We start from the raw sequence: 27935 nt of genomic DNA, 5'->3' as shown, positions 1-27935 counted from the left end.
TTGTGTATCGGACTTAAGATGGATTGTGTATTAGGATGATTCGTATGATAGATTGTTACTCTAATGTGTATATGCACAGAAAGTGCTGAACTAGAGTAGATCGTTTAGTGAAGGTTTGCTTCCCTACACTCATCTATAACTCTAGTGGTATTTGTGTATTGGCATCTGCAAGTTTCAATTCCAGTTTTAGTCTCTAGATTGGAGTGTGTGATACGTTTCCGTGCTGGTTGCGTTGAGATGAAGAACGAGACACGTAGACATTAATATCTATGCAAGAACAATATACTTGATTGAATTATAGAACAATAATTTAGGCTCTAGTCTTTTACATGTCTAATGCGTAATCTTAAAAGCTAGATTACAACATACTTCACACTCTCTTACTTGCTGCTTGTGACAGGAATTATGGTTAATTCCGGTTTAGATATTTCATTTATGCATTTTGGTTTAGCTTTCTGGTTTAGCTTTGGTTTAGTAAACACTATATGTAAACGTTTACCCATTTGGGAATAATAAATCAAACATTAAAACAATCTTCTTAAACCCTAACTCTCTCTATCATCATGTTCATCATCATTCACCATTGAAACTCTGTTCTTCGGGATGATCTTTCTTCCTTCGTGGTCGTCCTCTAGGCTTTGATTCTCTGATCTCCGGGTTCTCGGTGAACCTCTGGATTGGGTTTATCTATCATTACTTGTTTTCCTGTCTCAATGGTATCAGAGCCTTACGGTTCTCGGACAATAGCTGCGATGGAGGCTCCATCGTTCAACTACAAACCCAAAGCAAGAAAAAGCAAGACCCTTCTGAAGTATTCCTGTGAAGAAATCGAAGAGAGGATGTCAAATGGGTTGTGTATCTTTTGTGAAGAACGAGACACGCCTGGTCATCATGATTTGAAGCACAAAGGGGTGAAGATTCTCATGATCGAAAGTGACGACCAACCTGTCGTGACTGAAAGCGACCACAAACCCATGGTTGAAGAAAGCTTGGCCGACTCTGATGAACTTGTTATTGAAACTGTGATGAAGCCAGATTCTTTCTCTGAATCGTTGGAGGGTTTGACTTCAGATTTACAGGTTGTTTATGCTGCAGATCCAAAAGAAGCTCAAAACAAAAGTGTTGCAGAAGAAAACATGAGTTTCTCTCTTGGGAATAACATCGAACACATGGTGGGCAAGAAATCTCAAGTGGCTGATCACGTATGGGAACCAGGTGGGCTTATTGCCAAGCCAACTTCATGGAACTGCTTAGACAAGTACCTACCCACACGAAACCTTCTTAGAAATGGTTTGGAGATGTTCATTCAATCGGCAGAAACTAAGTCGGTGAATGAGAGGAAGAGCTTCAAGGTACTTTCTGATCTTAGTCTTGAAACATGGATTAGGCTAGCAACCAATGTTTGTAAGTATCAGAAACTGATGTCACTGCTTGTTAAAGAGTCAAGACGTGTATGGGAGCGTGGAGGATTAAAAGCTACGTTTGCTCTTGCGATCTTAACGCCTCCGTTTGATATTAGCTTTGATGATATGGTTATACAAGAGATGAGGAAATCATGTGGTCTGACAGTTGTAGGCTCTGCATCTATAAGCATGATGAGATGGCTTCACATGATAGAGTTGGTTTGTTCAGTGATGATAAAGCTTGATGAGAAGAGTTCACTGAAAAATCTAGAGAAGTTCAGGTCATTGGAGAAGGCAGCGTCAGACGTTAACTCGTTACTGAACGTTCCGGAACCAGTTATGCCTTGCAGTAGGCCACAGCTAGTTTTAGGCTTGAGACAGCTTACTCTTGCTGATATAAAGTTCCACTTGAAGCACAAATGGAGATCTAGGCTATTGGAATCGTTTTCATGCCTGGAAATCACTACGGATCACATTGTGCTCTTCCCAAGTTGTTGCATGAATGCATATTCAGTTCGGGAGCAGGAGACTAAGTCTGGATATCCAGTTTATCAAGAGAATCATGCACACTGTAGCTGTGAGACTATGCTGAAGCAGTGTTTTTTGCAAATTTTGTCTCAACAGAATAAACAGGAAACAAGAAAGCTTTCATTCTCAGATAGCGCTACAACAGACTCGGGTCATCCTTTGCTTAACAACTTTAAGAGTGTACTTGCTCATTCCAACAAAGAGCTGTCACAAGTTCGAGTACAACATGATCAGAAGCTGAGCTTAGCAACCCGGATGTTCAAATGCTCTCCTTCTATATGTGGTGGAGAAATAAATACTGTGACAGTTGTGATCTTGTTAAGGTTGAAGGGTTGGTGTTAAGGCACATGATGCAAGAATATTTTCTTAGTGCTTCTGTCTGGAGTCTATTAACAAAACAGAGCCGACACTGTAGCTTCTTTGAGTTCCTTTTGCAGTGGAAATGGTATCCTCCAGAACAGACTTGTCAAGCTTGCAGTGGCTGGTTTCTAAGGTTGTGGACATGGCAGAAAAGAGTAAGGTTCTTTTCATCAAGATGGCTGATTTTTGGTGAAAGGGTTACCTCGCCAAGTTGTATTCAAGGCCAGCGATGCACTAAGTTGACACAGCCACACGTGGATATTGTCATTTGTATATCAAAGGAGATGACGCCAGTTACGAACACATGGAGCTTTGATGATTCCTTCCTAGTTACTGAGAAACATAAGTACAATGGAAATGGAGCCACACTCAAGCTTTCTTATCTGATCAGAGGTTACGGAGACAGAGATATCATGAAGCTACAAATTATATGTATCTACATAATGTCACTTCTGTTGTTCTATGGATCATTGCCACGGCCTCCAGAGTTCAGGAAAATAAAGAAGAAACTCAAAGGGTTAAAACTAGAGCTAAGGGATGAGATCTTAACATCATTATTTGCTGGTACTAGAAATGAGGATGTATCAAGTTGTGGCACCACTGGCCAAGCAAGAGAAGAGGTTGTATCATCTCACGTTGAAGTCCGAAGAACTATTGCGATGTTTCAGTCAAAAGCTTGGATATTCAAGTACAACGATAAGAGACAAGAGAGAGACAGGAATGAGACACAACAACAGGCTCTCAAGATTAAGTTGGAACAAAGCAGATACTGCAGGGAGGTACAAAAGCTGGAGCTTACTTCAATGGCTGGTAATATTGGCTATTTTAATCATTGGTTTGCTGAAGTTTGTGTCGGTGAAGTATTTCATCCACAAAGACCACCAGAGATGTTAGCAGAGCAAGATCAACAGAGATATTATGATGGTTTCGGCACCAAGTTCTTATCATCCTTGAGGACAAGGATGTTCTGAAGGAGGAAGTATTGTGACAGGAATTATGGTTAATTCCGGTTTAGATATTTCATTTATGCATTTTGGTTTAGCTTTCTGGTTTAGCTTTGGTTTAGTAAACACTATATGTAAACGTTTACCCATTTGGGAATAATAAATCAAACATTAAAACAATCTTCTTAAACCCTAACTCTCTCTATCATCATGTTCATCATCATTCACCATTGAAACTCTGTTCTTCGGGATGATCTTTCTTCCTTCGTGGTCGTCTTCTAGACTTTGATTTACCGGTTCTCGAGCTTGCGGTGAGCTTCTGGATCGGATCTATCGGTTACACTTATACCTACTGTCTCACTGCTGCACCAGTCAACATGCGTCTTTTAATACTCAAAATCGACTCGGAGTTTTTTTAAAGTTGTGAACCGTTACTTATTTATCTTCTGGGATTCACTTGTAGCCATCTTCTTTAGCTCGTTAAATATGCGTAATGCTTCTTCGTCAAAACCGCCAGCAAACTGAAATATTGAGGAAATAACTGAATAGACATGAACATGGCTTTTATTAAGCAGATTACTTTATGACTCTTTTTTTTTTTTGGTACCTGGTGTATTGTGTAGGCAAATCTGACCCCTTGAAGCAATAGATTTCCTTCTTTACCTCCTCCATTTGATTCCAGCTCCTTTGTTATTCGCTTCATGTACGCCTGAGCTAGCCTCAGCGAGCTGTATTTTAGCTGCAATAAGGTAAAATTTCATTTACTTTTCTTGAAGTTGGTTAAATGGCTGATTCATTACAAAAGATGTAACTTATAGTTTGCTTAGAATAAATTATAAGGTATCTTTACATCCCTATATGATAGTTTCCATCATAATTTGATTTTATTGGTGTATCGCAGCTAATCAGTTACCTACCTGTCCGATCAATCCTGCGTCGAGCATCCACTCCCACGGTATCTGAAAGTCCTTGTATCTCTTCCCTGTACTGTCTCTTGTTCTCTCTGTGCTGTTAACAGCTTCTTCTAACCTGAAAGTTTGAACATTTAATGACATTGTAATTGAATAGATCAAGTTGTTTACTAGTAGCTCTAATCTTTATACATGCTCGCCTGTCTTGTAACGACTGAATCTTTTGCAAGACCTGCTTTAGAGGTTCCTTTGGATTTTCCTTGAACGACAAAATCTCAGTTTCAAGGCTCTTTAGCGCTCTGTAGCTGCAAGCAGCTTCTCTTAGTGAATCTGCTTTACGTTCTGGCCATTTAGGGAAATGCTTTAGGACTGCCCTTTCGTCGACCAAGGAAGATAGTTCGTCGTCTATCCATTTCACAAACGTCTCCACTTCTGATATGTCTGTAAATGTTGCAGCATCCACCTTACTGATTAGGAAATGGATATGTTCTCTGTGTCTGTCAGTGTCTGATTTGATCTGCAAGTGCACAAACAGACATTGTTTGTAATGATTTAGGAAAGGCTCTGCATCTAGATAAGAGCTAAACATAACCGTACTTACATCTGAAAGATATTTGGAGCGGTTCTCAATCTCACCAATCATGTTTGCGTTGAATGCAGGAGACGAGACTCCGTTCTGATTGATCTTGTTGCCTATATGAGACTCTCTCTTCGTGAGGGCACGATACAACTCCACAACTTCTGTAGCACGGCGCACGGACCTTTTGCCAAGTGTTGTCTTTGATGGAAGTGGTGGAGGCGGTGGCGGCTTTATTGCTGTAGATTGTTCTTTGACCGTTGGCTTCAGGTTTGGATTCTTTACCTCATGACCCTTTGTGTTGGATTTGACACTCTCTGGCGCTTTCAGATTAGATGCGTCTGTGTTGCCACCATCATATGAGCTCTGCAACTTCTTCCATAACATTGATTTCCTCTCATTTTCATGTGCTTTAAGATTGCTTACTTGTGCTCGTAGGCGAGCCACTTCTTGACGCAGCTCGTGATTTTCCTTCTCCAGCTTATCGTTCTTCATTAGAGAAGCTTGAAGCTCCTTCACCAGACGCATAAGATCCGAATCATCCTCACCATTTGGTAACATATCTAACCTGTTTTCCCTAGTAGATGTGGGATTGGGTTAGTTTTTCTTTAGGGGAATTTTTTCTCCTTTATATCACTTGCTTTTCTGTTACGTCTCAAGGAAGTTATATATATTCACCTAATCCTTTGATGTTCACTTTTGCGTGTGGTTAATTGCAAATTACAAGTACAGTCACAGAATAAGAGTATGCTCATGTGTGACCCCTTCTTTTCTAGTGAGCCGTATTAAAATTTGGACCTATATACACACTGTCTTTTCCTTTTGCATTAGTTGTCCATCAAGTTAGTGACTAAGGTCATCACTTGAATGATTGTGTTCTTCTGTTGAACCTGAGATACTGCGAGTATACAGTCTAAGTTCTTCTGTGTCGGTGACCAAGGTCATCACTTGAATGATTATGTTCAGGATTAGCTATGCTTTGATGCGCATCGGATATCTAATTTCTTATATTAATTTACTCCTTTTCTAAATTGCAGACTAAGTTAAAAGATCCTCTGGCCCGCAAATAAGTCAGAGGTAAGCAAATACTTTACTTAGCCTTCCTAATCACATAAGAAGTGAAGATAATTTATTATACTGAAGCTTCATTAGCTTTAAGTTAGTAAGGATTGAACCATTAGGTACGATAATGGCTTGCCTCTCAAGTAATAGTCATCCCTCACCCACTCTAAATCCACCTCGTACGTCCACGTATGAGTGTGGCTGGCATCCCTTTCTCTGTAAAATAGTTTTCGCTCTAAATCCTCTAACTTTATAAACTGATTTCACTCGTTTATTTATTTCACATTTTCATGACAAAATTAGAAATTGGAGTCACAAGATGGTGTACTGAAGTATTAAACATGAGTTCACGAAAAAAAAAACACACACACAAAGGAAACATGAATCACCTCTAAAGGCATTTATTGTGGCTTTGTGAATTTTTGAGATTCTCTGCCTCTGAAGCAAAGGTAAAGTTGAAAATGACATGGTACCATTTAGTAGTTTTCTCCTGCTTTTGTTTTCCTGCTTTCATCATTTATTCATCTCCACTCTATTCATAGATAGTACTTGAATCAAATAAAATGTATATTCCCTTTCTTTATTCAAATCTACAGAAATGTATGTCCTGGAAGGGGGTAGCTAAAAAAATAAACAGTGTCAGTGGAGTTTTGTTTGATCAGTGACTCCACACACTATTGTTTATGATGATCTCTATAAGTAACATAAAAAATGGTGGAATAACAAAGTTTATTTAGATTTAAATGATAACACCTAACCCATGGTGATGAGTCTGATGACTAAATATACAGTAGTTATTAGACATGAACTAGTTGCTGAAGTAGGTGACTGTCAAGATCATTTGTTTTTCTGGAAAAAAGTTAATGGAGTTTTTTAGCTTTAATAATTCATGAAATTCTAGAAGTTTGTCTATCAAAAACGAGTTATGCAGTCTTTATAGACTTTTAGATCTTTTGTAATGTAGAATTGTAAACGTGTCTAATTCTTTGAAAATCTTACTGGGTGCCGGTCTGCATCATGTAGTAAGATTTGAAAATCGTAACTTTCATGGGATAGTTTCTTCTCAACACTATACTACTTTTTAATTCTTAATAAGGAAGAGTAAATTACACAATAATTTCATTCAAACAACTATGCTAAACTTCAGATCTCTGAGACTGCAGGACAATTAAGTAACAGAAAAACGTTCTTTAATCACATTAAAAATAACAATAGTAATCTCATCCGAATAAACTACTTGTCAAAACTAGGACATATATTTATTTTTACACATAATTGTTGTAGAATTATTTTCAGTTTAAATATTTCTTTTTTGAAAATCGCTTTAACGGTTTCCCGCACTAATTTTCATTGTTATGGTCTGTCTCCAGCCATGGATCGATCCCAACAGAACACACACGCGAAACTCATGACACGTGACATCCACCGCCTGAGACCATCACCGACAGAAGCCAACTGTTTCTCCCTGGGATGTATCTCGTGGGTCTCACGCGTAGAGACAGTGGGCACGATTGTCTCTCGCGACATGGCCGAGAAGTTCCTCAAGTTCAGCATTGACGATGGCACTGGCTGCGTCACGTGCATCATGTGGCTCAACCAACTCACGTCTCCTTACTTCAGCCGCTTCGACTCATCGACGATTCTGCTGCACTCAAGAACCGCTCGTAGACAAGCAAGAGACATCAGAATCGGAGCCGTAGCTCGCGTTCGTGGCCGCGTCGGCTTGTACAGAGGAGGTATGCAGATCACGGCGACTAATGTGGTCATCGAGAGAGACCCGAACGCTGAGATCTTGCACTGGTTGGAGTGTGTTAGGCTTAGTCGAAACTGTTATCGAATTCAAAGTTAATTATGTAATTAAGAGAAGATGATTTCAACTGTAACTCGTGGTTTAAGTCTTATCATTCATCTCTGATGTCTAGTTTCTTCGCCTGTGTTGAAATTGAAACTCGAACTTATAACCCCTTAAGTTCTAACTTTTGAACATTAGTATTTTCTATAGTCTATACTAAACATAAAAAAAACAAAAACTTACGAAAACATACCACAAATTGAAATCTTATTAATTACTTAGTGTTATTGAAAAGAAGCTTAGATTGATTAATTTGCTTAACTATTGTGGAATTGTAAATCGAATGAAGGTTGAATCAAATATGTACACAGGACTATAGGAGTGTTATAACTGCAAGGATAGAGAGATAACATGAAGCTTTGTGTTAATTGCAACGAAAGCTAGAAATACAAGAGAGATAGCATGAAACTTTGTTCAAACAAATTTTAAAACTGTATACCTATTTATAGTATACGAACTGATAGTGACCTCTATGGTCTTGCCTAAGCACATTCGTAGCCTTATTATCTACGTATTATCAATGGCGGGTGTTGAAATAATTAACACTGCTATACATGATTGCATAATCAACATATATTTATTAGTTAGAAAAAAAGGATGAGTTTGTTTGGTCCCTAAACTTTGAAGTCTAATAGCACGAAGCTATCATGATATAGGTTAATTACATCCTACATCAAATATGCAATCAACTCACAATTCAATACTTATGTAAATCTATTACTCTTATTTTCCTATCTATTCTTTATATAGAAACTTAAAATGATCAGAATCATAAAACATATTTTCACAAATACATTGGGAGCATGTGACCCTGACCCATATCCTCCAACGCTGCATGCGCCACTGGCATGTCTTGAATAAACTTTAAAGTATGGTGTCAGTTTTGCTTAAAATGTTATAAGTGGGTACTGGTCATTTCTCGAGTGTGTGTGGTGCATGTCTCATTTAGTATAGTTCCAAGTGGCCATAGTTGATCAGTTTTTTTGGTGGAGATTGAGTCTTGTCTTTATCTCGAGTCTTGGCATCACTCATCATCACATGGTCCACGGATAAAGTTAATCCTCCAGTTGGGCCATGACTTTTCATATTTTGATATAGATTCCAAGGAGCTAAGCGATAATGTTTTTGCAATGGCTTATGAGATTATGCTTGTCTATATATCTTAGTAATTATAAACCAAACGGAATTAAAACAAACAAAAATTCCCACTAAATGGTAGTATTATGTAAAAAAAAAATAGTGGACGATGCTATCATAGGAACGTTTGCTTTACAAATTTAAATAAATATGTATTGTTCTTGTGGGGTGAGCAACTGGTGAAAACACTTCTTCTAAGTGAATATGATCGACACTTTACATACGCCATAGTTCCATCTAGACCTACGTACATATATCAAGTTCAGACTAAATCAAGAATAAACCGGCTAACACCGATAAACACAACCAGCCGACCGCACACACTGCCCCTCGAAGGTTCATGCTACCGCTTGAACGATGAAAATGCGATCTGGCCGGATAAATCACACCTGCCACGCCACGTGATCGGCTTCGACCTCCAACTCCTCCTCCCCTGCTGCCACTGCCGCCGCCACGTCCTCCACCAAATGATTTTTTGATAACAACAGCTAACTCACGAGTCTTTCCTTCAAACCCAACAACATCCGTCTCTGAGGGATAAAAAGGAAGAGTCTCGTGGTTCGTATCAGCTGAGTGAGGTCGTGAGCTCACGGAAAGCAAATTGTGTTGAAGATAAAAGATGAAGAGAGTATACAAAACCAAAGATGTTCTTCTGAAAGCCATTTTTTGTTGGTGTTGTTTGGTTTCTGTGTCTTCTAGCATTTTCCCTTTTGCTTTCTATTTATATAAATTGGCTTACATTCTTTACTCTATGTACTAGGAGTATTACAAAAAAAAAAGAAAGGAGGACGCGTGAGAAGTGGTTGCCGTTTCGTCGTAGTTTCAGTGTCTCATTAAGAAGCTGCTCCTAAACCATAGTATAAAGTTTATAAGTGACGCTATTTTTTTTTTAAATAAAAGTTAAATTTGTGGGTGTAATATTTTGTCTGACGACTGCAAATAAAATTTAGATAGGAGAGAAGAAAAATGAGATGAGAAAAGTTTGACTCCTTGGCACGACAGTGTTTATATATTTTGAAGTATATTAGGACAAAAATTGTCATAGTGTATAGTTTGATTAATTACATTATATATTAGGACAAAATATATTAGGACAAATCCCACATTACAACACTCTCCATATCACTTACCTTTGTTTAATAGTATATTTTTCTTTTTACTCTTTACATAGAAACTTAAAATGATCCTTATCTTAAAAACTTTTTTTACAAATACATTGGAAATCTATAAACATGTGACATGTATGGTGGAAATTTTAATTAATATATAATCGCAAACTTAAGGAAAATAAAAATGGGAGAGAGGATAATTATATTTACTATGGTTTGAAATATAGTAAATTTGTGTATGTAATTTTTCTCCTTGATTATTTACTATAAATGTGACATATGATATAGTCAAAGCCTTAGTGTTCAGAATGTTTAATTTCAGCTTTACGAAATTTCACAAATATACTAACTGAATATAATTTACAATGTACAAACCGTGCATACAGCATAGTAAACAACCGAAACACAACAACTGACCATTAGCCCCAATCAATCTCAGACCAAACCAGACCGGATACTTCAACACATATGCACCCCAAATTAAAATGGTGAACCAATACATAAATCTTTCTAAGCCAATATTAATAAAATTGATAAACCCAACCAACCGGCCGCACATACTGCCCCTCGAATATTCTGTCTGCCGCTTGAACGATGCAATCCACGAGTACCGTTACGACCAGCATAACTCGAACCAAAACGTCCTCCGCCGTTTGACCAGCTTTGACCGCTTACACCTCCTCCTTCCACGCTGCTATGGCCGCCACCACCTCCTCCACTCGTGCTGCTACCACTGCTGCCCCCATCTCCTCCACTCGTGGTGCTACCGCCGCCTCCACCAGCTCCTCCAATGCCTTTTCTTTTGATAACGAAAGCTAACTCTCGAGCCTTTCCTTCAAACACATCAACAACTGGTTTTGACTCATTTACATGAAGACTCTCTTTGTTCGTATCAAGTGAGTAAGACCGTGAGCTAACGGAAGTGAAATCGTGATGAAGATGAAAGACGAAGAGAATGTATAAAACCAACGGTGTTCTTCTCAAGCCCATCATCGTGTTTTTTGTTTTGTTTTATGTGTCGTACTCACTTTTTCCCGTTTGCTATGCATATAAATAAATTCGATATCAATTCTTAATATAAAAGGGGTTTGAGGATTAAACGCGGCACAAGTGGTTGACTGTTTGACTTGGAAAAGTCTAATAGATATATACTCGAGTACTAAACGCCATAAATAAATAATTCAAGTTATGATGTGTTAACCACTTTAACTAGTGTTGACATATATTAGCCCATCTAATTCGTTTTTTGGTATTTTGTATCATAGCCAAAATGTATGTGCTGATTCACCAAACCCAACTTAGTACATGTTGGTTGTTGTCTCGTTGATTCCGTGTGAACAGTTTGAGTGACCCTTTTGGGTATAGAGCATAATATAAAGCATGTGGCTTTAATTCGATTTCTGAATGGAATTTTACTTGTCAGAAAAAGAACATATTAGACTGTAAAACATATCTATCCCCATCATATAATAAGACCATGCAAAAACGATCCATAAAAACCTTAAAACAATAAATCCAATGTACTTATAAATAAATCTCTCCCCTGAATCTCTCATATCATTCGACCGACACTTTCAGACTCAAAAACTAAAGACCCAAAAACGACACTGCAAAACCCGACCACAAGCAATATGACTGGACAAAACATGTGTAGATAGATAGTGCCCAGACAATGGTAGACTCGAGAGAGATGCATCTAACACTTATAGGCTTATAATGTCTCGCCAAGATCTGGGGAGCGTAAACTTTGATGCAGCTTAAGTTGAGGGAACAGCCTCTTCGGTTTTCTTCTCTTCGTCAGCTTTCTCCGGCTCGCTTTTTTTCTTCTCCTCTGCTTCCACTTCAGTCTTCTCCTTCTCCACAGGTTTCTCCTCTGTTTTAGTCTCTTCAACGGTCAACTTCTCGAGAAGACCAGCGGTGTCAGAGGCATCTTTGCTCTCTTCTTTCTCTACTTCAGATTCAGCAACTTCGTTGAACTTCTGCATAAACGCTTTGCAGTCTGACAAGGATAACAAGACTTTATCACAAAAACTTCTCGGTTCATGGAAATATCAGCACGGAAACAATTGAAAATATACACCCCAATGTATAAAAATTAAAAAATAGACCACCGCCTAAACTTTTCGGTTTATAGCATATCAAACTAGTTGCAGCAGAAACACATGCCTAACTACCACAAGATCATTGCCTCTTTCTAATGTAATGTTAGCATAATCTAGCAGCCATAGTCTGTTACTAAATACTTTGTGGATAAGAAAAAAACAAAGCAATTGAGAGCTCTAAACCAGCCTATAATGAAATCTTTAAGTTGACATCTTCCAAAAAAGTAGCCAAAAAGAAAAGTTCAAGATCCATTAGTAATCTAAGGCCTTAGTACAACTCACTCTCAATAGAAGCAAATCGGATGCAGAAAAGCTCGTCCTTGAGTTCACCATCAGCAAAGTCACGTGCGTGCCACACACAAGACTTTTCATTTCCCACGTGTTCCTGAACACTCATGCCCTGTGTAACTGCAACAGTTCCAAAGGTGAAGATTAAACTAAGTAAAACAGTAACTTAACTAAAGATTAAACCACATAAATTAACCCTAATTTACCAAAGTGATTAGCACAGATCTTGAGAGTTTTCGATTGCCTCATAACGAGACGAATCTTCCCAGTGCTCTTATGCTTCAAGAGCTTCACAGTACCAGCACCCCTCTCCTTCCACTGATTCGCCTCCTTATCAAATCGATACAGCTTCGATTTCCTTAGATTCACACAAACAAATGTTCCAATCAACTAATCTCAAGAGTCCCTAAAACCCTAGGAAACTCGATTAGATCACAAATCTCGTAAGACTTACAGATCGAGGACGGCGTCTTCGTCTTCCTCGCCGGTAGTGACGGCAACCTCCTCAAGCCTAACGATCGGAGCGACCTGAGCTCCGGTGTCCTCGTCCTCGTTAGCTCCAGCTTCTTCAACGTCTCTGGGCTCGTGCTCGGGTTCGTTGGTGGCCATAGTAATCTACGGATCGAGTTTTCTTCGTGGATTCGATTGGTTTGCTAGCGTTGCGGCGTGTGAGAGCGATAGAGAATTTGGGAGGTTTTACAAAATGGGTTGGAGACTTTATGAGCGGAGTTATACGGGGGGATTGAGCTTTGAATGGGCCTATCTCTCAGTGGGCCGGTCTCTTATGGCCCATATAAGGCCTCATTATACTTTTTTCTCAAATATAAAAGTTCAAAAAACACTCAACTTAGTTTTTTTTTTGGTCTGAATGTTAAATTTGTACCAAAAGTACAATAAAAAACTAAAATAGCAGAAAGACCAAAAACTAAATAAAAAGCAAAGGATGAGGAAACTAAACTTTAAAAACTAACGAAACCAAGAGACAAAACACATCTTGAAGAAAGAGAAACGGCTTACGTCTCAGAAGTAAACCCGGTTACATGTGAGGTCAATGTTACCACGAGATACCACTAATCCAGCCAAACCTCGAAACCGAGATGCTAGCGTCTCCTGCAGTTTCACAAGAACCACCTAAAGTTGGAAGCACAACTGGAATGTCGAGGCAATAATAATGCAAGCCCGTAAACCATCCAACCCTATTGAACCGAACCGCAGCGTCCCAACAAAGAAAGGAGGAGAGGGTGATCTTCGTTGAATCAAAAAAATTAAGCCACCTAACTCTTCAGGCACACAATCTTAGTTTTGGCAGGATATATTTAAGTCTCCTAAAATGATTATCATGTTCATCTTAATCTTAAACTATTTATATATTCAAATTTTTTAAAAAAAATTTCACACTAAATTATTAGTTTTAGTTAAAATTGAAGAGGATACACATGTACAGTATTATTTTTATAGAAAAACTGTTAATGTCAACTTTAAACTTAAAAGAATACGCAATACCTCTGAGGCTCTGACGTCGACAAAAAAAAAGGAGTCTCAAAAAATAAAGGATACCAGTGATTACAGCAAGAACCCCACATGATCGTCAGAAAATCTTCTTTTTATAAAGTGACCAAACCCCAAATCCTCTTTTGGCCAAAACTTTTGACGTTGACATTTTTGTAACGGACGGTGCAAGTAAGTCAACGCCCAATGCAAACACATGTTCGCTTTGCTTCTGAGTTAACTGTTTAACTTAACAGTGTGAAACCCACGATTTGTCTGCAAAATAGTCAACTCTTTCATACATCCAATGAAGACGATGCCATGTGTTATATAAATCAGCTGTTGTTTGGACATCCGAAACATGTTCTGTGCTTCGATCTTTCATTTTATAGCCAGACTAACTCATTAATAATACAGCCTATTTTGTCGAGTTGATCACTTCAACGAGATAAGTAAAAAAAAAAAAGGGAATAGTGAAGAGAGATAGAGAAAGACGAGGAAAAGGAGAAACAAGGGACGATGGGTTATTGTTTTGCTATTAAGCTGTGTTTATGCATCTTCTTTGCACTTTCAATCGTCTCTACGGCTCGAATCGGTATTTCATTTTCAGGTAATTAGAAGAGCATTAAAACAGTTTAGCTCATCATCTCATCCACATATGTACAATAAAGAGAATAATTTAGAGTTGTTTACATATCCTCAATACTTCGTTGGATTGCTCGGTCTCTTCGATCGATTATAGTGATCTATCATAATCTAAATAAAAAGGGTTCTATCTCGTATACATTCGATTAGTTGATTAATTCTTGATACATGCGTGTCGAAGGAAATAGATAGACTCTTTCGTAATATATTATTCATATCATCTGTGGTTGTAAGTTAATTAAAGCTTCTTAATATATATTTGCGCATGCATAACAGGAAATGAAAAGTTGGTGATGAGAGGAAGATCATTGATGATGGTGAGCACCAATGACTACGACGAGCCATCGGCCAACGGCAGACACAACCCACCTGGTGGGAGGCATGGTGGAGGTCGGAGAGGGTGAAGAATACAAAATGTTTCTTATTGTTAACAAAAGAGAAAATAATTAACGAGTATTTTTAAATTTTACTCATTTATATCATCACGTTCATCTCTTTATATATTGAACAAATAAAACCCTCGGAAAATAATATGTACTGATAAATTAATAAGAAGATATGAACACTTGTATCTCTTGGAAGATCTCAATGTCAGTAAGTGGTAATATAATTATTTTCGTTTTGCGTGATAAGTTTTTCTGAACTTTTTACGTTAATTTATTATGATATATTATTTCCAAGAAAATCATATAAATGCCTTCAATTGTCAATACAAGCACTAAAGAATCACAAAAATGTCTCTACAACTGTAAATTCTATGATGTACCCTGAGTAGCATGGTAAATCTCATATAAGCTTTTGACCTTTTTGGTCTTTGCGTCTTTCTTTATAAAGTTGATTGGCAAATGGCAAAGCTCCCCTTGTGTTAATGTGTTAACGTGTTGTTTTGTAACAATAGTCCTGCTTTCATAAAACCCAAAATATTAAATCATCTATATATGAATGGGCGAATGGGTCACAATTATTAACTAGTATAAGTTTGGGCTGCTGCTCCCTACATCCTTCACCTCTGACGATACGGCCTATCACAATGAACGATTATTCTGATGTCCTTTTCTTGCGCCCCACACAAGTCTTAGAGAATCACATGTTTGTTATCGTCATTTCCCTCGCTCCAATTTCCGTTGAGTTACTAACATTTTTTTTTATATATAATATAGAATTTTCAACACCAATCACTTATTTATAAATTATCTTTCCCAGTTCTTTTGAAACTCCATCTATATCTACAGCAACATGGCACCGTGTACGGTCGTAACATTTTCGTTTATATACATATCGTAGCAGCAATCATATATTACCAAATACGAATATTTTCCATTTATTTTGGAGAGAAAGAAAGACAGTGTGACCTGTCATTTCCAAATCTAGCACGTAGGTTTTTGTCAGACGCATAGAAGTGATGATACAGTACCAAGGCGGCTAGTTGAACAAGAGTGTTCGTTTCTCCAACAGCTTAAGGTCCATAACATTGTGTTTATTGCTTGCTTAGAAGTAACCTTTTTGTATCATTCTTGAATTTTCCGGGAATTCAAGAACCAAAAGAATCATGTCTTGGATCAAGAACCTCGTAAAGATCTCTCCGACAATTTCTTCTGTCGGAAACTTGTTCAGAAACCACGAATCCTGCACTCTCTCGTCTCGTTTCTGCACGGCTCTGCAACATCAGCAGCGACAGAGCGAGACTGTTCAAGCAGCGGAAGTCGTACAACATCGTTACGAAGGTTTGGCTCCGACAAAAGAAGGAGAGAAGCCGAGATTGCTGGTTCTAGGGTCGGGTTGGGCAGGTTGTCGTCTTATGAAAGGAATCGATACGAGCATATACGACGTCGTTTGCGTGTCTCCGAGGAACCACATGGTCTTCACTCCTCTCTTGGCTTCAACTTGCGTCGGTACGCTTGAGTTTAGGTCCGTTGCTGAACCAATCTCTCGTATCCAACCGGCTATTTCACGTGAACCCGGTTCTTATTACTTCCTCGCTAATTGCTCACGACTTGATTCCCAAAACCACGAGGTAATTGTGTTTTGTGTCGTTTTGACTTTGTGTTGTGTCATATATAAAGTAAAGTAATGGAATATTGATTACACAGGATTATTCGGAGCTTAGGCGAAACTTATATATTAATAAATTATTAATTAATTATATATATATCTTACATTTATACAAGATATTTTAATTATAAATTTATTTTTGATGAATTATTTAAATTAGATATACAAAATAAAAAATCAGATAAAATATGGGGATGTGGATTTGTACTATCATCATTGTTTTATTTCATAAATTTAGATTAATTCAGATTGATTCAAACCCATTTAAAATTATTTAAATTATATAAGTCGGATTTAATGAAAATAGTTTTGCTAGTCGTCTAGACCGATGTTTAGAACCATGGTCATATATTCATGTATGAATCTTTCACTCGGTTACAAACAGGTGCATTGTGAGACAGTAACTGATGGGTTAAGCACATTGAAGCCATGGAAGTTCAAGATCGCTTATGACAAGCTGGTACTAGCTTGTGGTGCAGAAGCATCCACATTTGGAATTAACGGCGTCTTGGAAAACGCCATCTTCCTCCGTGAGGTTCATCACGCTCAGGAGATACGTAGAAAGCTTCTTCTTAACCTCATGCTCTCCGAAGTTCCAGGTAACAAACAACAACACATATATTCTTCTTTCATACACCAACTAAACTCATAACGTGCCAACTTTCATCTTAGGCCTTGGTGGAGAGGAGAAGAAGAGGTTGTTGCATTGCGTTGTGGTCGGAGGTGGTCCCACTGGTGTAGAGTTTAGTGGTGAGCTTAGTGATTTCATCATGAAAGATGTTCGTCAGAGATATGCTCATGTCAAAGACGACATCCGTGTTACTTTGATCGAGGTAACCTTCATTGATATATATAAAGTTTATTATTCATAAAATGTAATTTTGACAAATACTTTTTTTTTCCTGAAAGGCAAGGGATATACTTTCTTCTTTTGACGATGGGCTCAGACAATATGCAATCAAGCAGCTAAACAAGGTTACAAAATGCCAGATTTATTTGGTTTTTATTTGTAACAATGTTGAGAATGTGTTAGTTTATTTTTGACACCAGTCTGGAGTGAAGCTTGTGCGTGGGATTGTGAAAGAAGTGAAGCCTCAAAGGCTAATTCTTGACGATGGAACCGAAGTTCCTTACGGTCTCTTAGTCTGGTCAACTGGTGTTGGTCCATCTTCGTTTGTGAGGTCTCTTGATCTTCCAAAAGATCCAGGTGGAAGGTCAGTGACTCCAACACCACAACTTGTTCTGTTTCTATTCTTCCAAGAATATATCTTAGTTGATTATGTTTCCATAGGATTGGGATTGATGAGTGGATGCGTGTACCTTCAGTACAAGACGTGTTTGCAATTGGTGACTGTAGTGGGTATCTTGAGAGCACAGGGAAGTCAACACTTCCTGCTCTTGCACAGGTCCGAATGTTCTTGTCATAAAATTCCATTTTACTCATAATTAACAAAGTCTATGGTCAATGAAGGTGGCTGAGAGAGAAGGCAAGTACTTGGCCAATCTACTGAACGTGATGGGGAAAGCTGGAGGAGGAAGAGCCTTGAGTGCAAAGGAAACAGAACTTGGAGAGCCGTTCGTGTACAAGCATTTGGGAAGTATGGCTACTATTGGGAGATACAAAGCTCTTGTTGATCTCCGTGAGAGCAAGGTATATAAACAAAGATCATGCAACTTTCACTTAAAAACCTAAAACACACATAGATAGCTAACTTTTGGAGGAGTTTTTTCTTGGGCAGCAAGGAAAAGGGATATCAATGGGTGGTTTTCTGAGCTTTTTCATATGGAGGTCAGCGTATCTGACTCGAGTCGTCAGCTGGAGAAACCGTTTCTACGTCTTTATTAACTGGATCACCACTTTCGTTTTCGGCCGTGACACTAGTCGTCTCTGATCCAAAATCTTCCACACTGCTATGTACTGATCCAAATCCCTCAAAACTGTTATCAGCCTAAACGTTGTCGTTTATTTGAAATATCACTGGTTACACTACAATAATTCACAAAAACATTTAGTTACTTCATTATGTACAGAAAGACTAAAAGAGTAAAACTCACACACTGGTATCATCCAACAGGGATTGGATCCACATGATAGTTATGCATGTCTTCTAAAACAGACCGCAACTATATTTTATAGAAATGCAGGACATAGGACGGTTCATGTCAGACAGAGCATACTACCAGACATAATCTGATAATATTGAGCATGACATAGGACGGTTCATGGTCCATTTGTGGGTATGACAGTTTGTGAAACGTTTTCTGTTCTGTCTTTGAGAACATGTGTAAAGTAAGTAACTAACAATCTCTTACCCGTTTTCTGTTCTGTCTTCTCCGTCTCCCTGTTCTGTACCAGGGCCATCAGGAGGAAAAAAATTTAAAATGAAAACCCAAAAAAGGAGGGAAATTTCTAAATATGGAGTAAACCTAAAATCTAATTGTTTTTGAGTGGCTATTGTTTCACATGTAACTTGACCTCTCCTCTTCATCCATTTACGCTTCTTCCATTAATCTCTGAATTTTTTTTTATTGACTAAACAGTTTACATTTTGAACCGCCATAGAAAGCTTTAGACTTCTTTTTTTTTTCTCAGTTTTTCATCGTTGATCGAAAACATGGGAATCAATACCAAAGATATCGGAACTCTCGTCTGGAAAATTCTCAGAATCACCAAGAAAAATATTTACACATGCGTAAGAAAATACCCAGTTATCTCTGGTGTTTCTGCCTCCACCTTCCTCTTATACACTTTCCTCCCTCGTCTTTTCTATTTCATCATCTGCTCTTCTCCGTTCATCGCATGTTCTGTGTTTTATCTTCGAAAACATCTAAGATCCAAGCCTTCGAAGATCGAAACTATCAACACGGCTAATGCGTTACCACCGTTTTCCCCAGAGGGTTCTGAGCGAGGAACAAGGAGAGCTGACTTAAAGCACCAACGAAGCGTTAGACGAAACGCGAGAAGGAAAGTTGAGGAGGTTGGCAAAGACTGGGACTCTTCTCAGGCTAGCGAGGATGAGAGAGACCAAGTCATTTTAACAACTCTCTATGGTGAATTCCCCAACCCTCAAAAATTTAAGAAAGATAAAGCCTTCCTTGCGTCGCAAGAATTCTCATTTGAGCCTAACCTAGACGAAGAAAAGAGAGACAAAGCCTTTCTTGCGTCGCAAGAATACTCCTCTGAGCCTAACCTAAACGAAGTAAATGTTTCCGTTTTACATCCATATGAGAGGCTAACGAGCGGAGGTGGTGAAACTGAAGTTGAGTGCTCATCATCATCATCATCATCATCAGAAGGAGAAGAAAAAGAATCTTTCCCTAAAGACACCAAGATCATAGCTTGGACCGACGATGATCAGAAGAATCTATTGGATCTTGGAAACTCTGAGATGGAACGTAACAAGAGATTAGAGCATTTGATTACTAGAAGAAGAACGAGGAGACAAGTCTTACTTGCAGCAGAGAGAAGCCTAATGGATATGGAAGTTCCTCCTGTTTGTGTTGGAAGAAACTACTTCGGTTTGGATCATGATGAAAACTATATGATTGATGGGCTTCAAATGCCTGAATCTGCACCTTCTGTGTTACTACCAACAAAGAACCCATTTGATCTTCCTTATGGTCCTCAAGAGGAGAAGCCTAACCTCTCAGGTGATAGCTTTCATCAAGAGTTTTCTGAAGCTAACCCTAACCCTAGTGAGAGCTTCTTCAGCCACCATGAGAGCTTTTGCCGCAGAAACTTTCCTCCATCAGAGGTTGACTCGAGATTGGAACAGTGGAAAAAGTCAACTGATGGTTTGCTTAGACCACAACAAGGTACATTGCTTAGACCTGTTGTGTTTCTTGCTCAAATTGTTATTAAAGTCATATGCTTAGGAACGTGTAAGTGAAGCTTTGTGTCTATCTTGTTCATGTAGGTAGTGATGATGATGGTTTGGTTGGGAAGAAACAACCTCTAACAATAGCAGAAACAAAAGATATGGAGACAGAACACAGGGCAGAGACTGTTGTGGGTGATTTAAACACATTGCTTTCTCCTCAAGAAAGGTTAATAACGGATACCAACGTCTTAGATCAAGTAGATTCTTCTGAAATTTCTGTAAAACCAAATGGTGATCAACCTGTTGGAAATGCTTTAAAGGGTGTGATTCGTAGAAACACTGTGACACGTTCGACTTCATTAGCACCAGAAAGGCAAATATACATGGAACATTTTGGTTACAGCACAGTGAAAGGACATAAGGTGACTAAATCTGGGGAATCTGATCTTCAAGTTGAGTTTTCTGAAGTGGGATCACCTCCCACTACAGTTGATTGGAACCATTCTGATGATGATGATGAGAAGTCACTCTTTGTCAACGAGTCAGACACAGGTAAGGAAACAGTGTTTAGTGGCGAGGTAAATGAGGCTAAAGAGAATAGTCTTGTGGATGGAGCTGCAGAATCTCAAATGTTACCAGTGGAGAAACTTGATCAAGATTTCAATATGAGTTCTCAAGAAAGTGATGCAGCCAAACAATTTGAGGAAGAGGAGAGATCAAAAGCCATACAGGCCACAGTTCCTCACACCAATGAAGTTATACTAGAGGTTATATAGTTCCATGTTCTTATCAAGTTTACTTAAATATAATTGTTTTTTTATAATGTTGAATTTGAATGTATTCCTTGCAATGTTTTTACTTTGACAGGAACCACCTGAACATCTCACAAACTCGGTGGATGAGATGAAGATGAGTTATGAGTCTGATGAACCTGGACCCTCTGAGAGAAGAGCCAATCAAGAGATGCAAGAGATAGTGGAACCAGAAGCTTCAGTTGTGAATCAAGTCACCTCTGATGAATCTGATACTTCACCAACATCTGTGTTACCAGACATATCGTCACCATTAGGCCAGACTTTGACTGTAACCTCTGAGGATTTGGAACTTTCATCAGCTAGTCAACAGGGAGCTGTGATTCACGATCAGGAATTATCACTGAGTTCATTAGATGGTGATAGGAACAGTATAGAAACAGAGGTCAGCCCTATGTAGTGGGCTGCCTAAAGCAAAATAAAAGTTTTTTGGTCCATAAATTTAATCACAAAAACAATGCTGCTACTTAAACATTTGACCTGAAGTTTATCAAAACTACAAATGATGATCTATTTGTAAATATTTTTGGCATTTAAAAGTTGATGTTTCATCAAGTATATTCCAGAATCAGCACACTAGAAGTTAGTTTCAAAGGCTGTCATGTGCACTTGAACTGAAATGTTGCTTACAGAAGAATGAACTGTGTTCTCTAAAGCAGGAACAATTTGAGTCAAGTGAGTAAACTGCACAAGAAGATTATATACTTCACATGTCATTATCCCTGTAATCCATCCTAAGAGTTTCTTAATCATATTTTATTATATTTTCTTAAAAATATTGATATCGTTTGCAATAGTTGTTACAAGAAGGAACACAAAACAATGATCTTGGTTTGCTAGGATCAATTGGAAATGTCACTATTTGTTTTTTTTGGTGGTTTAAACCTAGACCTAGTTAGTTAGTTCTCTCACGATGATGCAGGTGTATTATCCATACCGATTATTCTGGTTGACTTAAAACACTATCATTTTATTTTTTATCTCAACTTTATCTGCTTGTTTAAATTGCTTCATTCTGTATTATCTTTTCCTTGATTATTTGTGTATTTAAACATGTGGATAATTGATGTAAAAAACATGTGGATAATTGATGTAAACTGAACAAACTCTTATCCATGTTCAAAAGTATATATATATAAAAACTAATATATATTTTGTAGTGAAATTCGGTGTTAGATCCAATAAATCCTCGTTGTTGAAATATAAATTTCTTTTTAGAATGATATTATCTTGATATCAAAACAAATGCAAAGAAGAACTATCTTAAACACAAGCAGATTTATCCACCGTATTTATCTAAAGTAGTTTCAAGTCAACCAAAAAATCGGGTCTAACAAAGATTTATGGGGGAAAATCATAGTTTATCCAAAACACTCCTAACTCAACTATAAAAGAAACACATCTAACTAAACCTTTGGTCATAAACATACTTAGAAACAAAGAGCTAGACAGAAAGAGATAAAAAAAATGGTTACGGGTGTGATGAATATTGAAGAAGGTGCTTCCTTACCTGCAAAGAATACTTTTCAAGTCTTCATGTGCAGTATCATTGCCGCTGTTGGTGGTCTCATGTTTGGTTATGACATAGGAATCTCAGGTTTGTTTGTTTGGTTAGGGTTTAACTAGTTCTTGTCTCATTGTCTGATCGATGTTTTAGTAATGGGTGTGGTTAAAAAATGCAGGAGGTGTGACGAGTATGGACACTTTTTTAATAAAGTTTTTCCATCACGTGTACGAGAAGAAACATAGAGTACACGAAAACAACTACTGTAAATTCGATGACCAGCTTTTGCAGTTGTTCACTTCTTCTCTATACTTAGCTGGTATCTTCGCCAGTTTAGCCGCTTCTTACTTATCCAGAAGGTTTGGAAGGAAACCTATAATCATGTCTGCCTCGGCCTTCTTCCTCTGCGGTGCTATCCTCAACTTCTTTGCCCAAGAACTCGGCATGTTGATCGGTGGTCGTATCCTCCTTGGCTGCGGCATCGGTTTTGGTAATCAGGTCATAATCCTCAAAACTTTATATCTATATTTCATCTAGGTCAGGTCTTGAGATTTTGAGAACTTAAATATTTATGTATATTAATTTGAAAAATTTAGGATTTGGTCAATGCAGAACCAGTCTTGAGATTTTTAAAGCTTAAACAATATTTAGTAACATTTCAATAACTTTTTTTTTGTTGCAAATTTAGAACATTTTTCTATGTACATTACTTTAACGTTTTAGAAGGTATCATATGCTAATATTAATTTAGATATATTAACTTGATTTTTTTTTTAAATATTTATATATGTTAATTGAAAATATTAGGATTTGGTCAATGCAAAACCAGTCTTGAGATTTTAAGAGCTTAAACAATTTGGTAACTTTTCAATAATTTTTTGTTGTTGCAAATTTAGAAACTTTTTGGATGTACATTATTTTAAAGTTTTATGTACGATAGGCTAATTTTTTTTTTGCCTATGTCTATATGGCTATTCTCAGGACCGTTCTATCTAGAGTTTTGTTTAGCCGTTATGTTCATGGACTGATCTTGTTTCTAACATTTGTATGCCAATACATATGCAGACCGTTCCATTGTTCATCTCAGAGATTGCACCGGCTAGAATCAGAGGAGGACTAAACCTCATGTTCCAGTTTCTCATCACCATTGGAATCCTAGCAGCAAGCTATGTCAACTTCTTAACGTCCACGGTGAAAGACGGCTGGAGATACTCTCTCGGCGGTGCAGCCGTTCCAGCCTTGATCCTCTTGATAGGTTCCTTCTTCATCCACGAGACACCAGCTAGCCTCATCGAGCGAGGTAAAGACGAAGAAGGGAAGAGAGTCCTGAGGAAGATCAGAGGCCTTGAAGACATAGAACTCGAGTTCAACGAGATCAAACGCGCCACAGAGATTTCGAACAAAGTGAAAAGCCCTTTCAAAGAACTCTTCACCAAAAGCGAGAACAGACCGCCGCTCGTGTGCGGAACGCTGCTTCAGTTCTTCCAGCAGTTCACTGGAATCAACGTCGTTATGTTCTACGCTCCTGTCTTGTTCCAGACGATGGGGAGCGGTAACAATGCTTCTCTGATCTCCACCGTTGTTACCAACGGTGTGAACGCAGTCGCTACGATTATAGCCGTTGTCATGGTTGATAGGCTCGGAAGGAAGTTCTTTTTGGTCGAAGGAGCAACTCAAATGACCGCTACACAGGTAAAAAATAAAACATTGTTTTACGTGCGTCAAGAGTTAACTTGTTAAGTTTACTTGAATAACAAGTTAACTCTGTTTTCAGATATCTATTGGAGCCTTGCTCTTAAAACACTTACACCTAATCGGACCTATTACAAGTCGCTCTGTGCCACTTATTGTACTGATCCTCATCTGCATCTACGTGTCTGGATTCGCGTGGTCGTGGGGACCATTGGGATGGCTAGTTCCGTCTGAAATCTACCCTCTTGAGGTGAGAAATGCTGGATACTTCTGTGCAGTGGCGATGAACATGGTCTGCACGTTCGTTATCGGACAGTTCTTCTTGTCGGCGCTATGCAGATTCAGATCAGCATTGTTCTTCTTCTTTGCAGTCATGAACGTTATCATGGGACTGTTTGTCATCTTCTTTCTACCTGAGACCAAAGGTGTTCCTATTGAGGACATGGCTGAACAGCGTTGGAAGAAGCACTGGCATTGGAGGAAGTATTTTAAGCAGAACTAGATAGTTATTTCTACTTTGTATTTTGAGCATCTTCACAAACTTTCTTGCTACTTAGGTAGGGTTTCTTTATTTTGGAGTTCAGGTTGTTTGCATTTTGTTAATAATAAAATTTAATTAAAGAATTTGTACGTGAAATTGGCCATAACTACATTGAGAACCAATCTGTTTCCATAATTTATGTGTCCAGATAATCCAAAGTTTCGATAGTTAGCTCTAGCCTCTAGGTCTTCCGAGCAACGTCGATGAATGGAAAAATATTAAAACAGAAAAAAATGTTTGGAAGATGATTTTTATGAGATTATAAAAACTTATTGGTGTATCAAGCTAGAGAGTATACAAAAGAAAATATATTCAGCCACCACATTCATGAGCGCCCTTTGTTTCAAAGAGAGGACTGAGTCGTATCACTCCCATTTTTATTTTAAAACTTAGATTTGATAACTTTCTTTAAGAACCGACCTGGGAAATAATATTTTTCAAAGTTTAAACTAAAACAGCTGAAAATGATTCATTCAGAGTATAAAAAAGCTTTTAAACATAAAAGTTGCTGAACATTTTAAGCAAGGATTCTTCTACTGAGATGATGAATCAGTAGTAGTAGAAGCAGTAGGAGGTTGTTGAGAGGATCCTGAAGGTGCGCTAGACCCAGCAGGTGCAGAGTCAGGTGGTGGGGCAGAGACTGCGCTTGGTGACGGTGCAGGTTTTGATCCAGGACCAGGTTGCTGTGGGTACGATTGGTAAGCAGCTGGAGGTGGGGCATAGTGGTGGTGCATAGGACCAGGATACTGCTGCTGGTAAGGCGATGGCATATATCCATATGGTGCTGGCGGGTATGGCTGGTGTGGAGGCATCATGTAAGAAGAAGACGAACCTCCGTTGTTCTCAGTGCTTGAACCACCAGCTTCTTGGGTAGAAATGACTGCACCCATTCTCTGTGGGTCCATAGATGGGTAATACGGTTTGTCCTGGTTCGGTGGTGGTGGGTGCATGTAGTACTGTTGCATCGGTGGCGGTTGATTATGTTGCTGAGATATAACGGCTCGAGGTAGCAAACCACTATGAGCCACACCGCCCTGTTGGTTCGAACCATCTTGATCAGGTCTGGGAGCCTGAGGCCTTCCCCACATGAGTTTTAGCCTCTGACCATTGACGACTAGCCTGTTGGAGAGCTCTTGCGCAGCCTTCTCTGCTCCTTCACGGGCTGTGTATGTGACAAACGCGCATGCTTTGTCGGCCAAGATTCGGATGGACTCGATCTCTCCATAAGCGTAGAACTGATCTCGTAAGTCCTGCTCCAGAATTCTTGAATTAAGTCCACCGACATAAAGCGTTTTGATGCTTTGATCGTCTGGTGATTCTAAAGTGCCCATCTCACCAGCTTTTCCAAGTAACTTCATCGCAACCGGATCATTAACACTGCGAAAATGTAAAAGAAAATTAGAAATAGTTCAAACCGACTGTTTGACATGAATAAATGAGACTACATGAGAGCCGACATAGCATAGTTCATCGCAACAATTGACGATCACAATTCATATATGTCAAGACTAATACAATTAATAGCATCAACGTCAAAGACTTGAAGGTTTCATGAGAGAGACCCATTAAGATACCCTCAATGTTGATGCTCTAAGAGAACAACAAAATTAGAAAAGGCTATAACAAGACTAAGTGAACATAGAGCTAAGTTCAGCTCAAGAATTGAACATCACAATTCATATATGTTAGTGGCTTCCAAAGAATGAATGAAAATAGTACCATAGCAGATACATGTAAAATTTAACAAACTTTATCAAGGGAGATAATGAAACAAGCATTTGAGAAGGCAAGTAAACATCAACAAAGTCATGCATACAGAAGAAAACAGCTTACCCATAATAACGGTCTTTTATGTTCTGCTGAGAAAGCTCTCCTGTTTCAGGCATCTCATGCCGGTATGGACATTCCTCACCTCTAGTACACTCACCCCTGATGAAGAAACTACAAACATGTGCTCGGTTCCTCTTATAGTACGGTGTTGTTCTTTGAAGCTTCAAAATAGTATCATTAGGACGCATCTTCCCAAATGAAGATTCATAATCCAGTCCAGCTCTAGTCTACATAACAACAAAAAAAATCACTTGAATACCCACCATGTTAAAAACTAACTTACTCGTCATTCATCATACCTTCCTGTCATGCTCCTCAGCGAAGTACTCTCTGTTAACATCACTCTTTGGGATAGAGTCATGAGTACTAATGTTAAGCGCGGTGTCCCTAGCTTGAACTGGAAGACCGTACTCAAGATCCAGAAGACAGACTTGACACACATTCTTCAGCTTGCAGCAAGTCTGACAAATCTCCGTCTTCTTGTATCTAGCGTCTCTTCCAGGTCTCCACCTAAACACCGTGAAAGGCCGCGTACATATCTTACACTCCTTATCATACTCCGCCTTGGTCTACACACCAACAAACAACAATAATCAAAATTCGAAATGTAACTAGACGAATCTGGATCTGAAAACCAAAGCTCCAACGATTTTGATAGCTTCTTAAACTCTAAATCTAACTTTTACTAGGTTTAAGTACTCAAATCTCATCAACGTTCGCCTTATACTCCGATTTGGTCTACACACCAACAAACAACGCTTCAATCAGAAAGCTATAATCAAAATTCGAGATCTAACTAGACGAATCTGGATCTCAAAACCAAAGCTCCGAGCGAATCTGATAGCTACTTAAGCACTAAACCTAACTTTTACAAGGTTTAAGTACTCAAATCTCATCAACGAGCAAGAGAGAATGAATAAGAGGAATCACCATTCGAACGTAGGGATTGTCACCGAGGCAAGACTCGCAGACGATTGGGAAATCGGAGCGCTCCCATCCATCGGCGTCATGATCTCTGAGAATCCTATGAGCCATTTCTCTCTTCCTTTCTCGCGATTCACTCGATTTCAATCTCGAGCACGAGGAAAGGTAACGGCGGACGACGGTTCTATCTATCCCTAATAATAGGTCAAAACCCGCGTGTGATTTATCTTTTACGTATTTACAAAATAAACCCGAAACTTTCACCAGTAATGCAAAATTAACTTTTAGCTTTTTAAATTTCAAATCAAACCTCGTAGCTTATACTAGCGAGGGTAGCAAATGTACTAGAATTA

General features: G+C 38.5%; 10 protein-coding genes across 16 annotated transcripts; 5 read left to right on the top strand and 5 right to left on the bottom strand.

The window, feature by feature from the left end:
* Window positions 1-154: 154 nt before the first annotated feature.
* On the bottom strand, window positions 155-5740 carry LOC103836454 (protein CHUP1, chloroplastic). 3 transcript variants are annotated; one of them, XR_626791.3, is made up of 6 exons: window positions 4748-5737; window positions 4347-4663; window positions 4153-4264; window positions 3843-3974; window positions 3601-3756; window positions 155-392 (listed from the first exon to the last, which is right to left on the bottom strand). XR_626791.3 is itself a non-coding variant. In XM_009112710.3 (5 exons), exons 1-5 carry the CDS (start codon window positions 5282-5284, stop codon window positions 3667-3669), a joined length of 1188 nt encoding a protein of 395 aa, XP_009110958.1. In that variant the 5' UTR covers window positions 5285-5738; the 3' UTR covers window positions 3367-3666. The 3 variants fall into 3 exon arrangements, 1 of the variants encoding a protein (XP_009110958.1); XR_004449998.1 differs by having other exon boundaries at window positions 3601-3974; window positions 4748-5740; XM_009112710.3 differs by lacking the exon at window positions 155-392 and having other exon boundaries at window positions 3367-3756; window positions 4748-5738.
* On the top strand, window positions 4867-7771 carry LOC103836455 (CST complex subunit STN1). 5 transcript variants are annotated; one of them, XM_009112712.3, is made up of 5 exons: window positions 4868-4993; window positions 5162-5277; window positions 5761-5800; window positions 6089-6234; window positions 7156-7771. In XM_009112712.3, the coding sequence occupies exon 5, from the start codon at window positions 7158-7160 to the stop codon at window positions 7632-7634; it is 477 nt and encodes a 158-aa protein (XP_009110960.1). In that variant the 5' UTR covers window positions 4868-4993; window positions 5162-5277; window positions 5761-5800; window positions 6089-6234; window positions 7156-7157; the 3' UTR covers window positions 7635-7771. The 5 variants fall into 5 exon arrangements, with proteins under 5 accessions (XP_009110959.1, XP_009110960.1, XP_033132518.1 ...); XM_009112711.3 differs by lacking the exon at window positions 6089-6234 and having other exon boundaries at window positions 4867-4993; window positions 5204-5277; XM_033276627.1 differs by lacking the exon at window positions 6089-6234.
* Window positions 7772-8839: 1068 nt separating this feature from the next.
* LOC117127178 lies at window positions 8840-9705 on the bottom strand. The gene has a single exon (XM_033276630.1). The coding sequence runs from the start codon at window positions 9474-9476 to the stop codon at window positions 9042-9044; it is 435 nt and encodes a 144-aa protein (XP_033132521.1). The 5' UTR covers window positions 9477-9705; the 3' UTR covers window positions 8840-9041.
* On the bottom strand, window positions 8952-11123 carry LOC103836453 (loricrin). Its single transcript, XM_033276626.1, has one exon. It carries the CDS (start codon window positions 10874-10876, stop codon window positions 10394-10396), a length of 483 nt encoding a protein of 160 aa, XP_033132517.1. The 5' UTR covers window positions 10877-11123; the 3' UTR covers window positions 8952-10393.
* A 195-nt stretch (window positions 11124-11318) lies between these two features.
* Window positions 11319-12988, bottom strand: LOC103836452 (ran-binding protein 1 homolog a). Its single transcript, XM_009112708.3, has 4 exons — window positions 12728-12988; window positions 12480-12631; window positions 12268-12393; window positions 11319-11882 (listed from the first exon to the last, which is right to left on the bottom strand). The coding sequence occupies exons 1-4, from the start codon at window positions 12880-12882 to the stop codon at window positions 11641-11643; spliced, it is 675 nt and encodes a 224-aa protein (XP_009110956.2). The 5' UTR covers window positions 12883-12988; the 3' UTR covers window positions 11319-11640.
* Window positions 12989-13219: 231 nt separating this feature from the next.
* On the top strand, window positions 13220-15028 carry LOC103836451 (protein PSY3-like). The gene is made up of 2 exons (XM_018653689.2): window positions 13220-14371; window positions 14683-15028. Exons 1-2 carry the CDS (start codon window positions 14281-14283, stop codon window positions 14808-14810), a joined length of 219 nt encoding a protein of 72 aa, XP_018509205.1. The 5' UTR covers window positions 13220-14280; the 3' UTR covers window positions 14811-15028.
* Window positions 15029-15595: 567 nt separating this feature from the next.
* On the top strand, window positions 15596-18511 carry LOC103836450 (internal alternative NAD(P)H-ubiquinone oxidoreductase A1, mitochondrial). The gene is made up of 8 exons (XM_009112706.3): window positions 15596-16420; window positions 16844-17057; window positions 17131-17291; window positions 17368-17433; window positions 17509-17672; window positions 17750-17864; window positions 17930-18109; window positions 18198-18511. The coding sequence occupies exons 1-8, from the start codon at window positions 15956-15958 to the stop codon at window positions 18348-18350; spliced, it is 1518 nt and encodes a 505-aa protein (XP_009110954.1). The 5' UTR covers window positions 15596-15955; the 3' UTR covers window positions 18351-18511.
* A 236-nt stretch (window positions 18512-18747) lies between these two features.
* Window positions 18748-22465, top strand: LOC103836680. The gene is made up of 3 exons (XM_009112974.3): window positions 18748-20274; window positions 20376-21046; window positions 21147-22465. The coding sequence occupies exons 1-3, from the start codon at window positions 19074-19076 to the stop codon at window positions 21489-21491; spliced, it is 2217 nt and encodes a 738-aa protein (XP_009111222.1). The 5' UTR covers window positions 18748-19073; the 3' UTR covers window positions 21492-22465.
* LOC103836449 (sugar transport protein 2) lies at window positions 21912-24934 on the top strand. Its single transcript, XM_009112705.3, has 4 exons — window positions 21912-22688; window positions 22774-23093; window positions 23661-24287; window positions 24370-24934. The coding sequence occupies exons 1-4, from the start codon at window positions 22559-22561 to the stop codon at window positions 24787-24789; spliced, it is 1497 nt and encodes a 498-aa protein (XP_009110953.1). The 5' UTR covers window positions 21912-22558; the 3' UTR covers window positions 24790-24934.
* A 268-nt stretch (window positions 24935-25202) lies between these two features.
* LOC103836448 (zinc finger CCCH domain-containing protein 4) lies at window positions 25203-27828 on the bottom strand. Its single transcript, XM_009112704.3, has 4 exons — window positions 27589-27828; window positions 26958-27227; window positions 26662-26885; window positions 25203-26205 (listed from the first exon to the last, which is right to left on the bottom strand). Exons 1-4 carry the CDS (start codon window positions 27691-27693, stop codon window positions 25362-25364), a joined length of 1443 nt encoding a protein of 480 aa, XP_009110952.1. The 5' UTR covers window positions 27694-27828; the 3' UTR covers window positions 25203-25361.
* Between the last annotated feature and the right edge of the window lie 107 nt (window positions 27829-27935).

Source organism: Brassica rapa, chromosome A08 (assembly GCF_000309985.2).
Source record: "Brassica rapa cultivar Chiifu-401-42 chromosome A08, CAAS_Brap_v3.01, whole genome shotgun sequence".
Lineage (NCBI taxonomy): Eukaryota > Viridiplantae > Streptophyta > Magnoliopsida > Brassicales > Brassicaceae > Brassica > Brassica rapa.
The sequence above is the reverse complement of the archived record's forward strand: the minus strand, read 5'-3'. Positions and strand labels throughout refer to the sequence as shown.